General features: G+C 41.3%; 1 protein-coding gene across 11 annotated transcripts in view; it reads right to left on the reverse strand.

Moving 5' to 3' along the window:
• SVIL (supervillin) overlaps positions 1–24120 on the reverse strand; it is a 239753-nt gene that overhangs the window by 16885 nt on the left and 198748 nt on the right. For 9 of the 11 annotated variants that reach the window (XM_081141603.1, XM_081141601.1, XM_081141602.1 and 6 more), the window contains 12 exons: positions 19680–19827; positions 16110–16199; positions 15932–16018; positions 14444–14621; positions 11646–11818; positions 9882–10037; positions 8320–8456; positions 7559–7706; positions 7286–7431; positions 5902–6077; positions 2843–2987; positions 2186–2462 (listed from right to left, as the gene is read on the reverse strand). In XM_081141603.1, the coding sequence (XP_080997729.1) occupies positions 2186–2462; positions 2843–2987; positions 5902–6077; positions 7286–7431; positions 7559–7706; positions 8320–8456; positions 9882–10037; positions 11646–11818; positions 14444–14621; positions 15932–16018; positions 16110–16199; positions 19680–19827 (1861 nt within the window). The remainder of the gene's footprint in view (positions 1–2185; positions 2463–2842; positions 2988–5901; positions 6078–7285; positions 7432–7558; positions 7707–8319; positions 8457–9881; positions 10038–11645; positions 11819–14443; positions 14622–15931; positions 16019–16109; positions 16200–19679; positions 19828–24120) is intronic. The other 2 variants (XM_081141599.1, XM_081141598.1) reach the window with 1 other exon arrangement.

Here is a 24120-nt window from a genome sequence, read left to right on the forward strand (position 1 = left end):
AGCAAGTATTTGCCTGGCTCAAATCATTATTTCGTAGGGGCCTCCAAGTAAATAGTCTATGAAGAACTCAAATTTTAGATTTATTTTGGTAATTTATTTTCATTTCACTTCACTCATTCATTCACTTGCTATTGCTTCTTTTTTATTATCGACAGCTCAGGTAAGATGACTCAAGCCCAGCTGGTGTGGCTCAGCAGTTGAGTGTCGACCCAAGAACCTGGAGGTCACGATTCGATTCCCAGTCAGAGCACATGCCCAGGTTGTAGGCTTGATCCCCAGTAGGGAGTGTGCAGGAGGCAGATGATCAATGACTTTCTCATCATTGATGTTTCTTTCTCCCTCTCCCTTCCTCTCTCTGAAATCAATAAAAAACATTAAAAAAAATTTATATCCACCTGGAACCTCAGAATATAATCTTATTTAAAAGAAAAAAAAAGAAAGAAAATGACTCAATTTCACACTGTAGCTCCCCTTGGTCTCTTTTATAAAACATGTGGTTCCCCTTGTATTTTAAGAACAAGAACTATGTGTCTTCAAAGGTTATTCCTTAAAGTTCCCTGTTCCACAACCTCAAAGGTTAGTAGTTTCCCTCACTAAATTCTCTCTCACTGTTTTTATGGCCAACCTGCAGCACAGCTTATTACTTTAGTTTGCCAACTCTGCTTCATATCAAGGAGCTTAAACCTAGTGACTCATGGCAGTTGCTGTTGTTTTGGGTAAATCCACATTACCTCATCTTCAAGTTAAAGGTAGTAATTATGCTGTTGCTGCTGAGAATGTCAATGACAATTATTTCCTGCACCTACCAGGTGAACACGAGCAAGGCACGTGCTAAACACTATACATACTATATTCTGTGAGCTGGGTGTTATAATCCCTATTTTCCAGGTGAGACAACTGAGGCTCAGAGAGGTTAACTAACTTTATCCAACTTGCAGAACTGGCATGGAGGGCTTGAGAGAAGATTCAGACCCAAGCCATATGGCTCCAAGGCCCATGAACTTCCCTCTAAGTGAGAGGGCCTCCTTATGAAAGGGAAAATGGTTTCAGTGCTCAGCTCAGCTCTCTCCAGCTATTTGACTTCAGGTGAGTTACTTAATCTTGGTGTCCTGCTCCTTATCTGAAAAATGAGCATAAGGACAGAACACATCTCATGAACCTGCTGTGCAGACACTCAACTAGAGCCTGAGGTAAAGCCCCACCATGTACCTTGTGGGCTGGGTGGTCCCAGGGCCTGCAGCCCAGCTCTGGGCACAACCCCACACAGCCTCCTGCCCTGCTTTCCCACTGTGGGCAGATGCCATTTCAGGGGATCGAGCTCTCCTCTTTAGCACGAGGTAGTTGCCTCCCCCTGTCTGTGCCTCACTGTTATTTATACCACATGCTTCTTGAAGGCAGGGTCTGAAATATTTACTTGCTCCCTATAAAAAGTCTCTAACACACAGTAAATTCTGTGCAATTGATTAAAAGCTTTGTTTTTGATAAGTCTGGAAAGAAATCAAATGGCTCTAAGTCTGCAGGTGTTTGCACAGCAAACCACCTGGAGGGCAAGGGGACTATAAGGAGGTGAATCACCTCTTCTGGAGTTGAATCTTGAAAGTTGGAGCTGTGACGTAAACTCCCTGCTAAATGGGTAGGGATGATGGACACTGTGCACAACATGGGTAACAGCTACTTTTTGGTAAAGGAAAGGGATTCTCTCTTCAAACACTTGCTGTCCTCCCTTGGAAATAGCTTTTTTCATTTTTAATATTCTTTTTGTGTATGTATATTTGCTATAATGTTTCTACACGATTTGGTTTCAGTTCTAAATCATCCAGGCATGCTTTACTTAACAACTTTAAGCAGCATCCATCCACATGGCAAATACCATCTGGAGACAAATCTTCACTTTGCTGGAAAACCTATGGGGACAGGGCAGGGGAGGGAATGAGGGTCCTGGAAAAACCTCAACAGGCAAATTTAATCTCTATAAAGAAATGTCCCGGATGTTAGCAATACTGGGTTAGGAATTCATCTACAGGTTTACTAAGTGGTTCTTAAAGCGGATGAGTATGTTGGTGCACTACACTCACATAGCCAAGGTGAGACATGGCACACGCAGAGGCCGGCTCCGGCAACCCTGTGGTTCCCCACGTTGGTGCTGGAGCCGGGTCTCAGTTTGAAGGAAACGTAGGTCACTAACCTGTGGTGCTCACCATGTACTTCCACTTGACCACATAGGCATCCCCTTCATGGAATTGCCCAATGCTCTGTTTGGGGAGCCTGCTATAGTCGAATTCGAGGATATGCCAGACATCCACAGAGACACTGGCAATCTCAAACTGCCTCCTGTCATCCCCTTCCACCAAGCCATAGCCACGGCCCACGTTCACCCCATCTAGCACAGTGCCAGCTGTTGTCTGGGGCACTGGCACCATCCGGGTCACGTCATATGGCTTGACTTCAGCCCTAGAATCTTCCTAAAAGGGAACATAAAAACGTCTGATCAGTTGCCTATTTCTCCAACTGTTTGGTCTCATACTCAATGCAATTTCACTATTAATGGGACAGTGTAAGAGCACAGCTTTCACACTTTATCTCAGGGTGTTGAACTGCATTAGGGAAAGCTGTATTTATGGGAAAGACTTAGGGAGGCCTGAAAACCCACCCCACCATAGTGAGCGGGACACCCAAAACCCAAAGGTGCAAATAGGGCTATTTTAATTCTCAGAGTTGGAATGTAGTTGGAAACTGGTTTGCTGTTCTACTAGTAAAGCCTGGAAAGGCTTTTAGCTTTCAGGTCTCTACTGTTGGGACCCAAACCAAGCCCTGAGGTTTGAGGCCTGGCCACCCAGAATACCTTCTGCTGGGCAAGTTCACCGACATTCTTCTCATTAGGTCTCTTCATTTCGGTCCAATCGAGAAATTTCTCTTTGAACAAAATAGTCTCATTGTGTTCTGTAAGTCTCCCAAATATTGCCCAATCAGGCCGCCCCTGTCCTTTCCTATAGGTAGGTGGGTGGGGGTGCAGACAGGAAAAGAACCAAGGTTAAGCCATGATAAAACAAAAGAAAGGAATCTAAAACAAACACATGGTTATTGGGAAAAAACCCTCAGCATACATAAGTAGTATACAGAATGAATGGTTTGTTTTTACTTATTTTACCAAATAAGTGACATTCTATTATTTTAGCCTGAAGCCTTGTAAAGCTTTCTGTCCAAGGAGTTGATGACCTGAAATGCAAGGCGAACCATGTAAGGACTGGACTTTTCTTACATCCTAGCAAATACTTGTATTCAGGATGGCCTGGAGATGGCACACTAGACTGGGAGCGGGTGAGGCAGGAATTACATGCATATCTTCCTGGCCTCCTTCATGCCACCCACAGGTACCTCCAGTTGCTCAACAAGTTTCTGTCAAGTTGAACAGATGGGAGTTCACCTGAACTCTATTATTTTAAGTCATGTTACAACAAAACTCTCCAGTCTACTTTCCTCTGTTACTAAACTGAACATGCTTTCATACATCATAAAGTGAATGTTTGCATATTTATTTCTAGGCCACTGGACACGACAGTAGGCAGGGAGAGTATAAGGACACAGGGAAGGAAGTGAAGCAGCCCAACCTGCAGGTCTGGTCCTGCCTCAGGATCTCAGAATGTGAACCTGTGCTTGAAATAAAAGGTGACTTAGAGAAAGATGCTGGCATACCTCGGAGATATTACGGTTGGGTTCCAGACCACCGCAATAAAGTGAGTGTCGCAATAAAGCGAGTAGTGATCTTTTTGCTGGTGGAGGGTCTTGCCTTCAATGTGTAAAAACTCAACATCTATGAAGTGCAATAAAACGAGGTGTGCCTGAGAAAATACATGCTATAGAGGGTCCAACCCTGAGAAGAAGGTGCAGGTACTTCTCATCCTTCCAAATCAATTGTTGGCTCTGAATCGTGACTGGGATGCATATGTCCCCTCAGACCAACAGGCAGTGGTCACTGGACCCTGCTGTGGCTCCTGTCTCATCACCTCCTGTTTTGGACCAGACTACAGTTTCTGAGATCATGGCTAAGGCACATCATAGAGGGTGGTGTCTCAAAGGAAACCGAAACAGGGTACAAATATTGCTGCCTCATACTCCCGGGGTCTTAAGGAACCAAATATCAGCAACTATGGAAAATGCAGGGTTCCCTTGAAAGGTTGTGGTCTTTACCAGAAATGTCTGGATGACTGTCTTTTATATAAAATTGACTCCGCAGACTTGCTGAGATGCCTATAGGAAATGCACTTGGTGTCAGCTTTAGAAATGTATCTTTTAAGTTGTGAAGTTGCATGAACATGACAGGGACAGGCCTCAGTGTGATGGTGGGAACAGGAGCGGGAGCAGGCGTGCTTGTCCCCATTCCCACTTCGCACATTGTCCAACTGGACTAAGTCATGGCACCTCAGTGGTTTCAGCCTCCTTGATGCTTAATCTTGGCTGCACCTTAAACTTTCTGGGGAGCTTTTAATACATACTGACACCTCACACAAATTGAAAACACATCTCTAGGGCTGGGTCTGGCACATGCATTTTTAAAAAACTCTTCAGTTGATTCTGATCTGGGAGACGTTGACAACTTGGGGGCTGAGTGCTCCCTCATCTGCCTCCAGATCTGTGGACATGTCATTGCTAAATCGGAATTGTCCGTCATACGGATTTTATGCTTCAGCATTGTACATTTCATTTATTATACCAAGTAAAATATTCTTTTTAGCCTTAGTTTCTGTCTAAAAATGCTAGTCATTACAGTACTAATTTTAAGTTAAATGTGCACTTGCTTAAAAAGGATTTGAAAACTTTTCACCTGTTCAACAGAATTTTTAATTGTTTCTATTTGATAATAATAAAATCAATAATTTGATTTTAAAACAGGAAACCGGTAGGAAAGTTGAAATCTGTACACTAGTTCAATGGAAACCATTAAAATGCAGTTGTGTGATACCTAATATTCTATGATATCTGGTGGCACACACTTTTTATCTGATTTCTAGCCTAATGCATGGCAAACAATTTTGTCTGGTTGTTATGGAAAAAAACAATCCTTTTGCATAAAGAATTATTTTTTTTCTGATCGTATTTGTTTGAGTTTGTGCATATTCTTATGATTTCCCAAATTACTTTAAAAAGTCCAGTACACTGTAGAAAATATTAAAATTACAATCATTATTTTAATTCCATATCTTCCCCCCTCCTTCCAAGAGAAGGCATAAATGTCACCTACTGCCAAATAAATAATAAACCCTGGAATTCAAGGGCTATGATGGGATACTGTGGCATTAGAAGGAAATGTATTGTTTTACACCTGCAGATTGATGGCTGGATTCCAGAAACTGGGAAGTTTCAGATCAACATGTAATTTGTTTAAACAATTGCTATTCATCTGTCACAATAGCACCTGGAATGCTGCAGGTGAGAATAATTTGTTCACTTTAAGGCATGAAATATAAAAAACATCTTCCATGCCCTGGCTAGTTCAGCTCAGTGGTTAGTGTGTCGGCCCATGGACTGAAGGGTCCTGGGTTCGATTCAAGCCAGGGTGACATGCCTCAGTTGCATGCTCTATACCTGGCCCTGGTCACAGGGTGCATGGGGGAGGCAACCCAATCAATGTGTCTCTGTCACATCAATGTCTCTCTCTCTCTCTTTCCCCTCCCTCCCTCCCTCCCTCTCTGAAAAGCAATGGAAAAAGCATCCTTGGGTGAAAATTAAAAAAAAAAAAATTAAAAGAAACAAAATGTTCCTTTGTGAATATTCATGGTACTGCATGGTAGTAATTTATGAAAACAAAACCTATGAAGAGCTACAGTAGACAACTGAGGAGAGAACTGAGGCCCCTGAGGGAATCTGCTCACTCTACAATGCCTTCAAAGATCACAGGAGTACCTGGGAATAAGTGGATTGCATTCTCCAGGATCCAGTGGGTTAATGTCACAATTCTCATAGTCAAAGGTTCCATTCCATAAGTGCTTTGCCAGCTGAAATGCTATTTTCCGTTGTGCCAATGTAACTTCTTTCCCGTGCCACACGTAAACTTCACTACCAAAATCAAACACCAGTACCTGGGAAGATGGCACAGAAGAATTTACTTCAAGGACAAGCTCAAGTTGAATCAGGCTCCCTACTGACAGTGAGTCAAATGGGTGATGATATGAACCCAGATGGAGTAGTCAATATAAACACAAGATAACAAGATCTACCAGCTGGCACTGTCCAGCCAGCTCTACCCCCTGGGTAGGATTCTGTCTCACTGTCCTAAATGTTCAAGTTAATGGTCCCTCCTCTGAACACACAGACCACCTAAAACTTCTTATTCATCAAAGAGTTAAGGACGTCTTCCTATCATCCTTCCCTTTCCTCCCCTTCCTCCCTCCCTCCCTCCCTCTCTCCCTCCCTTTCTTCTTCTCTCCCCACTTCCCTCCCTCCATTCATTCATTTGTTCTTTCGCTTAGCATATATAGGCCATTTCATACATGCCAGGCACAGAGGACCGAGTGTTGGGATCTCTCCTCTATACAATTTCAAGACCCTCAAGGGCAGAGACCATATCATACTTATATTTATAGTAGGGTTTACTCTTTGCTGAATGAATACATGAATGGGTTGCTATCTCGTACTTTGTGCCTATGGTTTGTTCTACTCTTTCTTCCTAGAATAATTTCTCCCTTCATTTTCAATAATCCAAATTTTACTTAATTTCAAACTAGGCTCAATTTCACTTTCTCTTTAAAATTATTCCTATTTCTTTTTCTGTGACTTTTTTCATTTAAATGCCCATACATATTATACAATCAATCTAGCTTCAGATTACAGTCTTCATAATACTCTTCTATTCAATAAAATTTTGTGTCTTTCACTTTTTTTCTCAACACTTAAACTACTTAACAGTACTGAAAATGTATGTACTTAATAAATATTCAGTGGTGTGAGAGAAAAAAACAGTATGTAAAAAGAAATTATATGTATCTATTATTCCTGAAACTTAAGGACTGAAAAATATTTTATTTAATTTTTATACAAAAATCAAGAGATAGGACTAATATATACATTTTGCCTAAAATAGAAAAACCTTCCAGGATTTATTGAACCTTCTCTGAACAATACTCTAAATTCTCTATTAGTATTTAAGATGGTGGTAATGGTTTGAAATTACAAACAAATATCTTTTCAAAAGATGTAAACAATCTATGACACTGGCTAGCATTAATGGGCACTTACTATCTATTTTATTGGGCAGCCCTGTGCAGACTGCTCCTCCCATGCCCTGTACCTCTTTTGATTGCAGAAGGGAGCACTTTGGGATTTTCCCCCAGAAGTCATCATCAGGAACAAGCTTGTCATCCATCAGACGGTAAGTGCAGTTTGTTTCTATTATAGCTGTTTCATACAGTTCATCTTCCTTTGGGTCTCCAGCAGCTTTGGGATATAAACAATAAGAGGATATTACAATAGATGCTCAATGGGGCTGGTTTAGAAGAATGAAGTAGGGGAGAAGAAAGGATATTTAAGTCTTGTCACTCTCTGAAATACAGTAAACTCTTACATTGGTAACTGGTTTGGCCACCCAGAAGCTTCCAGAAATCTTTGGCTGCATGAGTGTGTGTATTAATTCCTTCTTCAATAGTTTGGATATAAGTAGCTCTACAACCAAGTTCCCTCTTTGTCTGTATTAAAGTTGCAAGTTCTGAGGCCTGAAAAAAGGGAGGAACACCATTACCTAGGTAGACAAGTCCATGGCTAGCTGAAGAAGCACACTCTGAAATCCAAGACCAGAAATGGTGTGTGTCTGAAAGGAAAACCCAGTGATCACAGGAGCTGAGGCACTGGTTGTTGGGTATTTTCAACAAAGTTAAGAAATGCAACTAAAGTAAACAACCAGACGTATCAATTCTTCAGAGCTACAGTTCTCACTCTTCAAATTCAACAGATCATGTGAATTGTAAAAACTGCTCGTTCTCTGGACTTTTCCCCATGAGATCCTCGTTCATTAGGTCTGCAGCAGAATTTAATTAGTTACCTGGGATAAGCAATTCTGAAGTGATATGCCAGTTCCTTTTTTACACAAGAGTGAGAACAAACCCAGGACTTCAAACCTGGAGGGACAGGTCATAATTCTTCTAAAATATCACATATGAGCACCTAACAGATGCTCGTTGGAGAGACATTCAGGACAATATCTACCCTTCACACGAGAATGAAACATTGGGCACTTGAGAAGCTTTGTAATCATCTGGCAACTGGTACAAGATTTTGTCAGTGTATAGAGATGCTCAACTAAATTATTTTTATTTTTCAGATACCAACCTTTGCCTTTTCTATGACATTTGCAAACTCTCCTACCCACAGGAAGCAGTAATGGGGAGAGAGCAGGAGGAAGCAGTCCCCGCTGTTGAGTGACGAAGCTCGAGGTTCCACCAATCTTGTCTGCACATGTCTTCTTCCTGAACACAAGGCAAAGAGTCACTGTCTCCCAGGAAGTAGATCTCCTCCAGCCACAGAAGGACCAGGAAGCACCCTATCAACTGAAAGCACTCTGGCTTTCAATTTTAGAGTCTGGCCTAGTTCCCATGACTGGGAGTAGCAGAGAGAGAATCAGAATGACAGCAGCTTTCCCAAATGTCACCAAGTTCTCAGGACCACTGTGTCCTGTCAGTGTCCTGTTACAGCACATACGTGAATTAGTTGAGGTTCCCTCCTCCAGGAAAGATAGCACAAGCTCCATTCCCTCATTCACTCATCTCCTCGTCTCCTCTCCACTCAGCCCACACTCTACATTTAGTAACCGTGGCCAGCCATGCCGCAGGTGAGGGTGTACTTTTTACAGCTTCTGCTTCCTTAGGAGTCTTGGATGGGGAGCCCATGAGGAATCAGCCTAGAGGCAAGAACTGTCTTGGGCTGCTTTCAACACCTCCTAAATGCTGTTGATGGATCTTTCTACAATCACACTGATAGTATTGTCTCTGGGTTAGAATCAGAAATAAAGGCTGGTTATTTGACCTTATTACTGAGAAGGACAGTGGACATGAAGAAACACATGGGAAACCCTCACACACAGAGAGGCCATTTCATCCATCCTCTCTGGATGACTAATCTCGACCAGTTGCCTCTCAGACGCAGCCAAGTCTGCCCACATAGCTCAGAGCTAGGTCTCCCGTGCTGTGGATAGAAAGGCTGATGGAGAGGAATCCGGGTCCGCTTCACTTGCTTCTGCTTCCCCTGGATCCCTTCTCCACAGATGCACCTCTTTCCCTCTGGCCTGCATCTCTGGTATGCCTCAGGGAGGACAACTGTGTGGAGAAAGCACTATGACAACTTAGGGAGTGTGGTAAATGCCTGAATGTGTGGCAGGGGCCACAGGGCAAGGAGGGGCAGCAGCCAAAGCTGAGCTTTTTGAATAGAAGAGACCTGCGTTCAAATGAGCAGTGCTGCTCAACAGCTGCTGACCGCAGGCACATTACTAACCCTCTAAGCCTCATTGACAAGGCACCTCATGGATTTTTTTTAATCCTCACCCAAGGATATGTTTTTAAAAAAATCGACCTGAGAGAGAAACATCAATAGGTTGCCTCCCCTATGATCCAGGGGTGTAACCTACAACCTGGGCATGTGCCCTAACTGGATATCAAACCCGAGACCCTTTCGTGAACAAGATGACACTCCAACCAACTGAGCCATACCTGCGAGGGCACCCCATAGATTTTATGAAGCTTACTTGAGAGGGGGTAGTTTTTGCCTGGCGCACAGCAGGTCCTCAAATAGCAGAAGTTCCCTTCCCATGACAGGTGGTTAAGGGCAGTCAGGATCCCTGATGCTGCCTGACTGAAAGCCCTGGCCAGCGGGGAACTCCTCCTGCTGCTCTTACATACCTTTGATCTGCAACAGCATCAGCTTCTTGTAGGGCACTGCGCTGTTGTTAGAATTTTGTTCCGTCAGGTTGACGCTTCGCAGGCTGACGCTGCTAAAGTTTTCTTTACTGGCTAAACCTGCCAGGGTGACTTCTGAGAAGTTGGAGTTGGAGGACACTGGGATGAATGAATAAAGAAACACAAAAATACAAGGAGAAGCAAGATGTTCAGGCAAAATGACAATGTTTATTTACAATCAGAAATTATTCATAACCTACTATCTTTTTCTGTTAAGTTCATCCTGAGGGGAGAACATACTCAAGTCTGATTAACTATTTAGTGCAGTGCTTAACCCCTTATTAACAATTCAACACTGTACTGAAAGTATAAACTGCTTGTTGACAAGTGTCACACCTCACCATGTAGAGACAAGAATCGAGAGACAATGTGGTACAGCTACTTTAGAATAAAATCAGGAGCTGGACTCACGTTGCAATTCCACTCAAAACTATTATAATTCCTAACAATGTTGAGATGTTGAAAATACGTTCTCAAGGAAGACTGTTAGATGTCTTTCACCGAAGCCTTTATTTTCTTCCAAAAGTAGAAAATCAAGCATTCTATAAAGGATGGTTTAGTTCTAATCATTTTCTGGAGCCAAAGTGATAAGTTGCTCATCTGAGGTCTTTTGCTCTCAATTTAAGATTGTAATAACAAGATGCTGAGTTTTCAGTGTAGACCAACAAACGTATATGTGTCAGTCACCACAAAGATACGCTCTGCACCACCCAAAAGTGGAAGCAGAAGAAAAGTAGGTAAGATTTGTGCCAATAAACCTTCATTTATCCAACTCATTGTTTTAAAAAATGCATATTCTGGTGAAGAATTCAGAAAAATTATTTTGCTGGAATTAGGTTCTAATACTGAAGAAATATAACACACCTTGAGAATTCATGTGGCATAGTGATTCTGAAATATACTTTCTTAGTAAACCAGTTATGTTGAAAGGACTCAATCACTTTATCTAAATACTATATTTCTAAGAAAAACTTTAGGAAATAGGTTTACGAGTGCTACAGGAAAAGAAAAATTATAGGAAGTATATTCAAAACAGCACAATTATGCATGCCATTTTCTCCACCAAGGAAACCTCTGTTGAAAGCTATGAAACTCCACCATGCTGGGCAGGTAAAAGCAGAGCAGCATTGCCTCCAGTGAAACAGATAGCCTGGAGCCTACTTCCTCAGGCTTCTTTCACTGTCCCCATTCAACTGCCCCCATTCCACCCAACCTACATCCCATCAAAAAAAATTTGCAGAGCACTGGTTTATGCATTAATTAATAATACAAAAATCTAGGATTAGGCAAAGCAGTGATTTGGGACATTTTCCCTTGAGAAATCAAATGATTTCCTCTTGACTAAGAGTAAGTGGAGAATTATTGTGTTTGGGCCCTATGGAACTAGCTGACAACTGGCTGAATTACAAAGCCCCAAAACATCCTTCTCCTCCAACCTCTTGAAAGAAGAGGCAGCAAATCAGGGTAATTTGAATTTTCCAATTAACAGATGCTTGATGCTATGAGAATTTCTGTGAAGAGCCTTTAAATTCTAGGCAGATTTTCTGCAGGTGGCATGTGTATGTACAAGCTTACTCATTTTTATTTAATCAGTGTCTTATGAGCACCATTACTGGCCTTTGCAAGGCAGAAAAAGGAAGATTGGAATCACCATGTCACCAATTCTCAAGCACAGAAGCAGGGTGGTGAGTGGTTCCAAATACTCACTCTTTTCTACTTTCATCCGCTTTGACTCCATGAAGGCGACATTCAGTCTCTGCTCAGTGTATTCCTGAAGGAGGTCTTCTCTTGCTGCCAGCATTTTCAGGGGATTTTTGGAAGCCTGAACCCGGCGCTTGGGCCTAACTGCACGCTTGTGCTCGGCCACTGAAGATGTCAACCTGAGGAGCAAAGCAGAGCTGCGGCCTCAGTCTATAGTAACTCCTGATTTATTGAAGGTCTCTGACCTGAAGCAATAGGCTCCACAGTTTTTCATTCTCTGATTTTATTATAAATCTTACAACTCTTCTTCCCACCAGCCACTCCCCTGACATGAAGTCATAGAATCTTGGGGATGGAAGGGAGATTCAAGGGGAGAGTCAGGTAGTTCAAGAATCCACGCAATCCCTGAAGCCCCCACTTACCCATTCCCATGGGCTCTGCCTGAAAAGCACCAGTGCCTAACTGGGCAGCACATCCCACTCCTAGAGAGCTCTCAAGGGTAGGAAGTTCTTCCCTAACCCTACATACCCACCTACCTGTTTCAATTCTTCCCCTTGGAATAGTGCACATATCTACCTCTTCTGTTACTGGAAAGCCCTTCAAGGATTCACAGCCAGCCACTGCTTCTCCTTTCCATCCTCTTTCCTGCAGTCTAACCTTTCTTTTTACACAATAATTTTTCATAATGAGCCTCCTTGCAGTCCATTGCCCCCTCTGAAAAATAACCACTATTTTAAAGAATAGATGGAAATAAAATTGGTTCACAAAACCAGCTATGACTGCCACACACTCACACAACTCTCTGGGGAAGACAACCAGACATGGGGAGGTGGGTGGACCCAGTCACATGATTTCCCAATAGATTCTAGCTGTTGCTCTCAACTTCCAACTGCATAGGTCTCTATGCCTGCAAGTCTTCTTTATATATAATATTATCCTGTATGTGGGTGTGTGTAAGCATACATATACATTTAAGTTATATATATATAATGATTTAAACAATTTAAACATTTGGGTTGGGAGAAGATTGAGAAATGGCTAAATAATCATGCATGCAAATACCTAAAATATTATTTAAATATAGAAATGGTAAATTTTTAATTTTCTTAAGGTAGCAAATTAAAAAAAGAAGCATATTGAAACCTGCAACAAATGAAGTGGCTTAAGGAAAAATTTATGACTACACAGACTTAAGGAAGAGATTGTTACTCTGATAAATTTGTAGGAAAAAGATAAATGTGGTTAATAGCTGTGGGTTTAGCCTGCCCAGAGTATTTTCCCTACTTCTGGTAAGAGCACCTTTACTCTCCTTTGGAGAACCCATTTCACTCAATCCTCTGCCTTCAACCCCAGCTCAGGATGGGATCCAGAGACCAGCTCTGGCCAATCACCATCTTCTAGCCCGTTGGCCACAGGATTGCTTTAAGGATGAACTCAGACCCAAGAAAATCAAGCCTGGAACTTCTGCTGGAACTACTGGGAAGAGGAGCTGCCTGTGCTGGAGTGGCCAAGCAAGCAGCTAAGAATCCTGAGCTAGAGGTGGCCGCCTTCACCCCATGGCCACAGTCCGACTGAGAGTGAAGCAAACCAAAGGAAAGCAGGCAAGAAAGAGACCATATTCTGAGGATCCTCCAAGACCCTCAGTTCACGCCTATACTTTTCAATGAGTGAACCTGTAAATCCCCCCACACCTTTCTTTTGCTAACGTCAGTTTGATTTGGATTTCTTTCTGGCGCTTGTAACTGAAGGAATCATAAACCATAATTGCTTTTCTTAGGTGGCTTAGTCATGTTCCTGTGGAAACACAGACCCTTGTATATCTTGAGAAAACTCTCAGATCTACTGATTTTATAAATTATTGTAAGTTAAGTAACATGCTTTATTGATTTTCTAGGTAGTTGTATTAATTTGAGCCCATGTGATGCAAATATATTTTAAAGTCATGAGTAAGAATTTGATATATCAAACAAAAGGTATAGAAATCTCTGTTAATTGATGTTAGTCTAAAATATTCAGAACAATATTGGAGTATGTGAAAAATCCAGTGACATTTTTAGGAATAGGGCAAACATATGCAGCACATGCTGTGTCAGTAAGACTTTCTGCCTGAATACACATCTGTTCTGAGGCATGCATGTTTCATCTACCCACAGCACTACATGTCTGCTCAGAGAATACAGTAGTCCCCCCTTATCCATGGTTTCATTTTCTATGGTTTCAGTTACCCAAGGTCAACTACAGTATGAAAATATTAAACAGAAAATTCCATAAATAAATAACTCATAAGCTTTAAATTGTGTACCATTTTGAGCAGGATGACACTTGCTGCCATTCTGTTCAGTCCTGTGACTCATCCACCCTGTGGGTGGTGCTCCCTGCCCATTAGTCACTTAGTAGGCATCTCGGTTATCAGATCACTGCCATAGTATCACAGTACTTGTGTTCAAGTCACCCTTAGTTTACATAATAATGGCCCCAAAGAATAAGAGCAGTGATGCTGATAATTCAGATATACCAGAGAAAAGCTGTATAGTGCTTCCTTTAAGTGAAAAGGTATTTATGTAGTACAGGAGAAAACATAGTATATGAAGGGGTGGTACTATCCACAGTTTTAGGCATCCACTGGGGGGTCTTAGAACATATCCTCCGTGGATAAGGGGGGAATACTGCAATAATTTGGTTGCAATGAAGTTCTGCCACAAGAGTAACACAGTGAGAGAGAAGAGCCTCATGAAAATACTGGGTGGAGGCTGAGGAAGGAGTCCATTCTCAGTGGGTGAAAGGCAGAAATTGCAGTAACTTACTTGGGGGCATAAGGGTCAAAAATAACATCAAAGTCTTCTTCTAGCTCCACAGGACTCCTTGGCACAGTATCGTCCATGCTGCGGTAGAATTTGGCAAAGGTTTCGTCATCGTCCAACTTCATCACCTCCTTAACAGATTTGCCGGTGACGGTGAGTACAGTTTCTTGCATCCCACCAACTGTCAATAAACAAGCAAATAAACGACATAAGCTGGTATAAAAAAATTATTCCAATCATAACTCACAATATCTTAAAAATTATTTCCCTGCCAAGTTCCAGGAGTGGAGAAAACATAATAGTGATATTCAGGGTCCTGTGGATGCTTCCTAGGCCTTCCCTGATTTCTCATGAAAGCACTTGCAGTCTGAACAACGCTCACGCTGTGATGTGGTAGGAGACAGCAAGGCTGGCCTTGCTGCACACAAGCCCATTAAGTTCCTTTTGCAACTTGAAGCAGAAGTAGCCTCAGCCTCATTCTAGATCAGGGGTCAGAAAAATCTTCTTCTGCAATGGGCAATGTAGTACATTTTAGGGTTTGCATGGGAGGATATATAGCCTATGTTACAACTACTCAACTCTGTTGCTATATTGCAAAAGCAGATATTGACAATAGCTTAACAAGTGGGCATGACTGTGCTCCAATAAAACTTCATTTACAAAAACAGGTGGCGAGATGGATTAGACCCCTCGGCTAGATCACTGTTACATATATGTAATAAACTTTGAATTGGTTGCACTGCTTGCCTTGCCAGGTTAGTTATCCTATTACACTTTTATATTTCTGGTTTAAAGGGGTTGTTTGTATTATTTCCAACCTATTAGAGGTCAGTGTCAATGAAAGAGACTCCCAAAGTTTAGTATTTGATAAGTTTCAAGTATTGGAAGTTTTACTTAAGAGATAAGGGTATTATTGCATTTTATTATTTTATTTTGTATACTTCAATTACTTTCATACTGAAATATTTATTTCCACATTTATTTACCAGAATTTTCTTTTGGAAATTGTGATTATAAGATATATCAGCCGCTACCTTGTTGGAAATTGACATATACAATTTAAAGTTCATCAGGCCCAAGGTCATGTTGATTTTGTATAATAATCTGCTTTCAGGGTTAAAAGCAAAATTAACTCATGATTCTGATAGGATGACATTCAGATTTAGGATTTAGATTTAAGAAAAAATGTTATTGGGGGTGGTCAATTTAGTGCCTTATCAAATGGATCAGGGCTTGGTAATACAATCAGACTTGACCAGTAACTTCATTTTTAAAAAGACAACAACAAAAATAGTGCTTACAGTATAAATCAGTGCAGTTATATAGAAAGAAGATAATTTAGCTGAGGAGAAAGACATCACAATTGGGATTTAGAGGTTTTGAGAGAGGAACAGGTTCTTTTTAGGTTTCCTTAGGTAATCACTGAAATACAAATCACAGTGTGCTATGGCGTATATAAACCACAGCTTCCCTCTGGCCTCTGGCACGTACCTTTGTTATTCAGCCTTCTCAGAAAGCTTTCCAGCCTGTCCAACTTCAGGTCTGATTCTAACTGCATGTCTGGTCTGGCTTCGATATCTAGACAAATAGAAACCACCAATGAGAGAGAACCACTGAGGACTCTTCTTATCATAGAGCCCCTGGCATATCAGGTGCTATGGTTACTCACCTTCCAGAGGTTTGGAAATGGGTGTCGTGCCCCTTGTTTTACTGCAAATAGGGGATGCTACTGGCGTTATAGCAGTGGGTGATGCCAAACCTACAGAAACAAACAAGGGAGCTATTTAGTATCTCAGGGTCATTTCTGGAAATTCTCTGTTTGACCTCTCTAATATCCGATGCAGACTGTACAATTTATAGAATTTATACACACACAAGTACATTTGGCATGTACCATGACTATGTAAGACATCTGCACATGTAGATAGAATCTGATTGTTTCTAAGGACTATAGTAGCTGATAAGCTGCCATTCCAAAATGAACAATGAGGTCATGTAGAAAAACATGTCCAAAACACTTCAATGGAATAAGAAAGTACAGCAGGCTATCAGAATATACTTGAACAAATGGAGTGTAAGCTCTGAAGGCCCTTTGCGATGGTGGACACAGTTGAAGAGGAAGTCTATTTGCACCATCTCCCACACAGGAAGAGGGGAATGGGCTGTGTCACACTCGAGCAAGTGGCTGCCAGCCCTGGAGTTTCCTCTCAGGCTGAGGTGAGGTAGGGACTGTCTAGCCTTTGGAGCATCACTCAGAGGAGTGTGGCTCTACTGAGCAAGAACTCAAGAGTGCTAACCTCGTAGAAGAAAAGTCAGAAGAGTACACATTTGGAAGGGCTTATCCATCTTGGATGTGTCTGGGAACCCGTGATATGCTTTCTCATATATTTATCAAGAAGCAGGATGGGGAATCTTTAAAGGGAGAAATGGTAAGGGACATATGAAAGGGAAGGAAGGCAACTCCAGCATAAAAAAGGTATCTGGTTAGAACAGGAAACTGTATTAAAAACAAAAGTAGGTACTTCCCCACACAACTTAAGTAGAAGGATTTGGAAAGGGAAATAATTAGTACATTTACAAAGGATAAAATGAGGTGTTAACATTGTTTGTATTCCTTTGTAATAAATGTGAAATCCTTAGATAACATTCTCACTTTAAGCATCCCTCAAAGTACAACATCTGAAGAAGATATGAGCCACTATCACAAAGAAAAATAAATGAATTTCTGCTTCTTCCTCCTGTGAGCTAGAGAAAGATGTATTATAGCATAAAAACTTTAAGAAACAATACTGAAATATAGTTTAAAACTTAAGTCTTAGGTGATATTCTAGAAGCTCTCAAGATGTACATATATTTGCTTGATGGTGTCAATAAAATTTTCAAAATCTATTCTAGTTACAGACCTTACATCAGTGAGAAGGTAAATTTTCTTGAAAGATAATAAAGATAGGTAAAATTTGTTATCACAGGCTGGGGTAGTAAATTATTATCTACTAAAAGCATGTGTAAGAGACATGGAAAGGTTCATTAGGACAGAGGTCATTAACTCTAAAGCTAATACATAAACAGGCAACCAGGAAACCTGGCCCTCAATACTGCCAGGGTGCCCCCTGCTGTCCATTCAGGCAGCAGCACGCAGAAGAGGTGTGCCACCTCTTTCCCAGCTAGAGATAGATATTTTTCTGCAATGGGGGAGGGCAAATAGATTTAAATTACACAATGTTAAAACAAAGCATTCCCCATACATCTTTTCAATGACTTCTACGAGCAATAACCAGTTATCTACTCTCTTCGAAAACATTTTCACATATATTTATGTGAAAGGCATACTTTGAGTACACTTCTTCCAGGAAAATACCAGAATATCACAGAAACCTTTTGGAGTGCTAATTGTTACAGAGACTCTAGGAATATCAAAAAAGGAAAAAGTCCTAATGAGGCTAGAGGATGGTAGAGTTTTCTGGCATGAGAGAATGAAAATGAGGGTACAGTGTGCCTCTTGGCAATTCACTGATATGAAGTAACTGATAGCTGCAAAATGTGCCATTGTAAACAGATGAAATGGGATGTCTCAGTGGCTGTAGTGTAGGGGATTATTTTATTCTGCCGTGAGTATAAACTGGATTCTATATTACTGCAAATCAAAAAGAGCTGATGATGCAAGTGAAATGTATAACCCAGTGGGTGGTAACAAATATTAGAAAAATAGGGTACTGTTTTTTCATTAGGTTAAAAGTGTAAGAAAATTACTTCCTGAACCAGAGATATAGCACCTGAGCAAGATGCTATAAATAAAGATCCCTGACTTATTCAGGAAACTGTTATCCAGCAAACTCATCCACTAAGACACAGGAACTTCTTGGACCTTGCTCTCCAAACCCACATAAGAACAAATCTCCTTCCTCTGACATTGCTGTGGACAAGGACAGTGGGGTTTAGTAAGGTCCCACTTAAAAATAAATTGTGATTTTTAAGATGGAAGAGGAAAAAAGAAACCAAAATAAAAAGTCATCAGGGTAAAAGTCCAGGCTAGACGTTGGAAGATGTGGGCTCTGGTTCAAGTTCTCAGCTTTAATTCTTCCTGACCAATGTGGGCCTTAAGGAGCTGCTTTTGATAACATAGGATAGGGCTCGCATCACAGTAGTTTAAAATGATTATAAAGTTCTGTGATATGGTTAAGATACTCAAATGCTACCGCATTCTGTGAGAATAAATTATCTGCTGGTATCTTTTGACAATTCCAAGATTAGTTAAGAATTTGTTAGAGAGGACTATTCCACCAAGAGTTGAGTTGATCACAATTTGGGGGTTTTCCCTCCTTCTCTTCCTTCTGCAAATATTTATTATGAGGCTACAGTGAGTTATGTACCATCTATGAGGGAGGATCCTGAAAGATTTTGAGGAAAAGATAAAGCTAAAAGAGCTGATGGCAATATAAATTAACTCTAAGTGAATGTGAAAACCTTTATGACTAAGTCAGAAAATTTGTTTTTAAGTAATAGCTTAGAAAATGAAGGCATGTGCATATAGGAGACAAAGGGATCCAAACTTTAAGCATTCCTGCAGGATGGGGAGGCTCGAAGCTCTCTGGCAACTCTTCTAACCACGTGAGTCCTCAATTTCATAAATCTTTGCATTCAGGCTTCTAATCAGTAGCAAGAGCTCAGATGCAGAGAAATGACTGTCTTCAGGGAAATCCCACTTCCTTGAATTGGATATATCTTTTAAACATCTATTAAAACATACCTGGAAATCCGGCTTTGTAAGCCACAGAACTGTGGCTTGATGGAAAGGGACCTAGGAATTACCCTGCAAGGGAGAAGAAGGAAACTCCTTTCTCATTGAGAAAGGCTAATTTGGGTTAACTGATTGCCAGATGGTAAGAAAATGGAAATAACTTGAAAGCAATTATGGGAAAGAACTAAGATTTGTTAGCAGATTTGCAATTACTTTTGAAACCTGTGCTCAATTTCCAAATGGCTAAGTTTTGAAAAGTGACTAATTGAATTACACTTTTTACATTGAAGATGATGCACTGTATAAAAAAAAAGTTTTCAGCAGGAATATCTCAGAAAACCTACTTACAAACCATTCACACAACTTCAGTGAGACTGAAAACTAAAGTACATCATGGCTTGATTGTTTTCATGGAGCTGTCACGGCCCCCTGCCCCTCCATGGGTGATGGAAGGTGCGCGCACATGTACACGGGTACACACACGCACACTCGCACACCGACCTTTCTTCACCATTCTCCCGGCCACTGTGAACTGGGTGGAGTCGTTAGCTGCTCCTTTGCCTTTTGTCTTCCACGCTTCCTCTCTCACAGTAATTAGGTGCTTCCTCTCTTCGATAGTCATTTGGCTCTCTCGACTTTCTGTGACCTGCTGAGTTTAAGAAGTACGAATGAGAAAATAGGAGAGGGAAATGAGGGAGAGGTGAATTTTAGCCTGCAGCATCTCCTGAGCTGAAAAGCAGGCAAACAAAGAGGAGTACTCCACTGACCAAAACTGGCCATAACTGTTCTGAAGTAGGTTTGGCTTCCTTACTTCCAGCTTAGGTTAGAGATAACCATCAACAATACTGAAACTTTAAATCAAAACTTAGTTGTTGTTTTTACTATTTGTTTGGAAAATTGGAACACCAGAATGATACTTTGTAAAAATAAACAAAAATAGAGACTGCCTTCATGCCATGACCTTTACAGGCTTTTAAAATTGGTCTGTTTTGCCCTAGCCAGTTTGGCTCAGTGGTTAGTGGTTAGAGTGTCAGCTCATGGACTGAAGGGTCCTGGGTTCGATTCCAGCAAAGGGCATGTACCTTGGCTGCAGGCTTGATCCCTGGCCCTGGTTGGTGAATGAGCAGGAGGCAACAAATCGATGTGCCCCTCTCACACCATGTTCCTCCCTCCCTCTCCCGCTCCCTTTCTCTACTCCCTTCCACTCTCTCTGAAAAAAAAGCAATGGAAAAAATATCCTCATGTGAGGATTAAAAAAAAGTTGGTCTGTTTTACCTATCTGGTCAAACTTAGGTGATAAGGAAATTTTATCCATATCCATATATATATATATATATATATATACACACACATATATCACACATATACATAACTATACTCACATATATATCACAAAAAACACTATCAATCTAGAAAACCTTGTCCACTAAGTACACAGGCAACATGGCCAGTTATAAAGTAGAGAAAGCCGATTAGGAGTAAGGTGTGCTGTGAAGGATTTCTGGAACTTGACCTGCTTTTTCCTAGAGCAACTATATTATATGGGCAGCTAGGCAACCAGGTCCTAACTTTTAAGTCATAATATATCTGACATGGAGGATGAACTATGCTACAGATATAACCTACATATATAATAACATTTTTACATAAAAAATGCTTTTTATAAATTTCTAATTGGGGTTCTGGAGATACCTGCCTCTTCACTTTCTAAGCCATTGGTGAGACTCATTTGGCCCAAGGGAAGAAGCTGGAGGGGACTTGAGGGAGCATGATGGGAGGGGGAGATCAGGGTGTCGGGGCTGAGGTGAGAGGCTGAGGAGCAGGAAGGAGGCACAGGACAGGGCTGAGGGCACGCAGGGCCCGGGGAGAAGGGGTGTGGCCAGAGAAAGTGGATGGGTGATGGCAGTAGGGTGGGAGGCCTTCCAGTGTTGGCAGGATGGAGTTTGCCTCCTCTCCTCCTTCATTCCATGCCTCCTTTCACTACAAAACTCTCTGGGTGGAGGGGGAGCAGGCCAGGCGAGAAGCAAGGGAGAGGGGCAGGAGCTGCGGGAGCCAGTATGGAGGCGGGAGAAAGGACAGCGTCCTCCCGGAGCAGGAGCTGTCCACCTGGAGGTCATTCCAGGAGGTGCCCTGAAGATGGTGGTGCCCGACACCCTGGGTTTGTGCTTTTGCTTTCACCTCAGGATCTTCTTAGACCAAGGAATGCCATTTCTGCTAAGGCATTTGCTTTCAAACTTAGTTGAGCTCTCAACTGCTTCTGGCAGTTTCCCCAGCTCCTGGTCCCTCATAAGGATTTTTCCCTTTGAATAGCACAGATCAAAGTGAGGGTCAGGCTTCCACTGACACAGTGGGAGCACCAAGAGAGCCCTGAGGGGAAATATGCCCTGATTCTTCTTCCACAACTCCACCCAGCGTGGCAAATCAGCGTCCCTTAACTGACCAACAGGAAATAACCCCCAGATTTGTTGAGAGGGCTTCTTAAAGCTCTGAAATGATGGAGGGCAATACAGGAGACGAGTCTTTCCCTCCTTCCCAGCAACATAAAACCATGTCTGCACTGGTACCAGCTGGTTCAAGCCATGAATATGGATTCCTCCATTGTCTCATTTAAGAGTCTTCCTTTTAGAGAATTCTTCCACAGAGCAATCATTGCCAGAACTGGTTCTAAGATCCTCAGTAATTTAAATTAGGTTAAAACCTTTTCCTAAAGACACAGGATAACAAAATACAATGCATGATCCTGGCCTGGATCCTAAATGGGGTGGGTGAGGCTAAAGGGGACATCATTAGGGAGAAATTGACACAATTGAAATATGAACCATGGACTAAACATTCTATCTATGTGAAATTTCCTCATCTTGATGATTGTATTATGGTTATGGAAGTGTGCCATAGAATGAACGTGTGCTCCTCCACCCCCAGTATTCATTGGCTGAAAACTAATCCCTAATGTGATGGTTTTGGGAGGTGATCTAATACATGATAAGGGGAAAGCAGCAAGCCAGCACTGGAGTGGGGGATGGAGGGAGGAAGGGCGAGAGGAGTCAGGGAGGGAGCAAATGTCAACAAATGGATCTGGTAAAAGATATATGAGAGTACCCTGTCTATTATGATGACTTTTCTATACGTTTTAAATTTCCTCAAAATAAAGAATTATCAAAAGTGTTAAAAATCCTTTTTCTTAACTTTCCTGCTTGCAATTGTTGAAATGACCCTAATTCCAAGTAACTCTGTGAATCACATAACCTTCTTAAATAAACTATGCTGTTGACTTGCCAGGAGGACTTCATCAAAATTCATTAAAGAGAATAAGTTTTCTTTGAAAATGAAGTTTCAGGAGTGAATTTTAATTAAATCGATATAGCACTTGGCTTAAAATATTTTGAAAAAAACATAAAGTGCCAAGAAGGTTGGCTTTTCCAAGGATCTAGGCATCACTGTTTCTGAAGTAAACTCAGTAGCATCTTCAAAGTCCTGGGTGTGGTAGTGGGGTGTGGTTAATGACTCAGAAAATTGGTATCCCCGAATCAGCAGTGCCATTCCCCAAAGCACTCAGATTCCCCCAGAGCTCCTGCGAGAATATGACACATAGGAGACTTGGAATGATACAGCTATTTTAGGGTTTAAAGTTTCCAGTAATTTCGCAGGTCTGAGTTAAGAAGGCATATTTTTCACTCCCCTCTAAATGATAATATTACACATAAAAGTTTTTGTGTCTCTAAAAGTTTCATCTTAACTTTGCTACTTAGTGAGGTTGGTTTAGGGCCCACTAATTCCTGCTCTCTCACTTTACATGGCTGTACAATGAGGTAAGAAATATATAGCTTATTTATTCACTGGAGAATCTAATACAAATTTGTCCCAAGTTGTTATTAAATTATAGAATTCAAAATGTTAAAACAAATAAGATGGACATCTTTGTCCATTTACTTTTATATTTTTAACTTAAGACTTCATTATTGCACTGTTTTAACCTTCTAAGTTTTTCTTCCTCATTTAGAAAAGGCCATAATACATACTGTGATAAGAATTGGATCATTTTTCCAGGTTAATCAAGGTCTAGTCAATGATATTTAGGGTTGACAGGAACAGTAAGAGAGAGTGGTGAGAATATAAATAGAAGTCCTACCCAACCTGTCCTTTACTCTTTCCAACACAGATTCCATGAAGGAGGTGTGGAGAGATGGAGAGGGAGAGGGGAGGAAACATGTGTGTGTGTAAAAGGCAGTGAAACAACAGAGAAGAAGGATGGTCTTAGGGATGGCCAGAGACTTGGCAGAGCACAGCTTGAAACTGTGCAAAGGGTCATCCAGCAAGAAGGCTTTCAGGCTGCCACGCTGTTACTGACGGGTTTGCCTCTATACGCCTGCAGCTGCCTCTTGAACATCATGGGTTTGAACTATGTGGGCCCATTTACATGTGATTTTTTGTTTTTTAACAAATACTGTAAATGTATTTCCTCTTCCTTTTGATTTTTGTTAATAACATTTTCTTTTCCCTAGTTTACTTTATTGTAAGAATAGGTATAACATACAAAATGTGTTAAATGAGTTAAATTTTATCCATAAGGTTTCTGGTCAGCTGTAGGCTACTAGTAGTCAAAAGCTATGTGTGGATTTTCAACTGTGCAGGGTGGGGGGTTGGTGCTCCTAACCACCACGTTGTTCAAGGGTCAACTGTCCTGAGAAATTATAGTGCAAATCTCACCACATGCTTCTGACACAGGGAGCTGCTACAGGGAGAGTGAAACTAACCTGTATCACTAGGATTAGTGCAGATTTAAGGCTAAAATTCTCCCACAGTTGGAGAGCTTTATGGGTGGAAAATATTGATGTGTAGCTTTTAAATTTTCATCTTATTCACATCTAGTTAAACTAAATTATAGAAAGAAGTGATCGAAGAACATGTTAAGTAACAGAAATAAGGTAAAGTAACAAATCAG

The sequence above is a fragment of the Miniopterus schreibersii genome, assembly GCF_964146895.1.
Source record: "Miniopterus schreibersii genome assembly, chromosome: 1".
Lineage (NCBI taxonomy): Eukaryota > Metazoa > Chordata > Mammalia > Chiroptera > Miniopteridae > Miniopterus > Miniopterus schreibersii.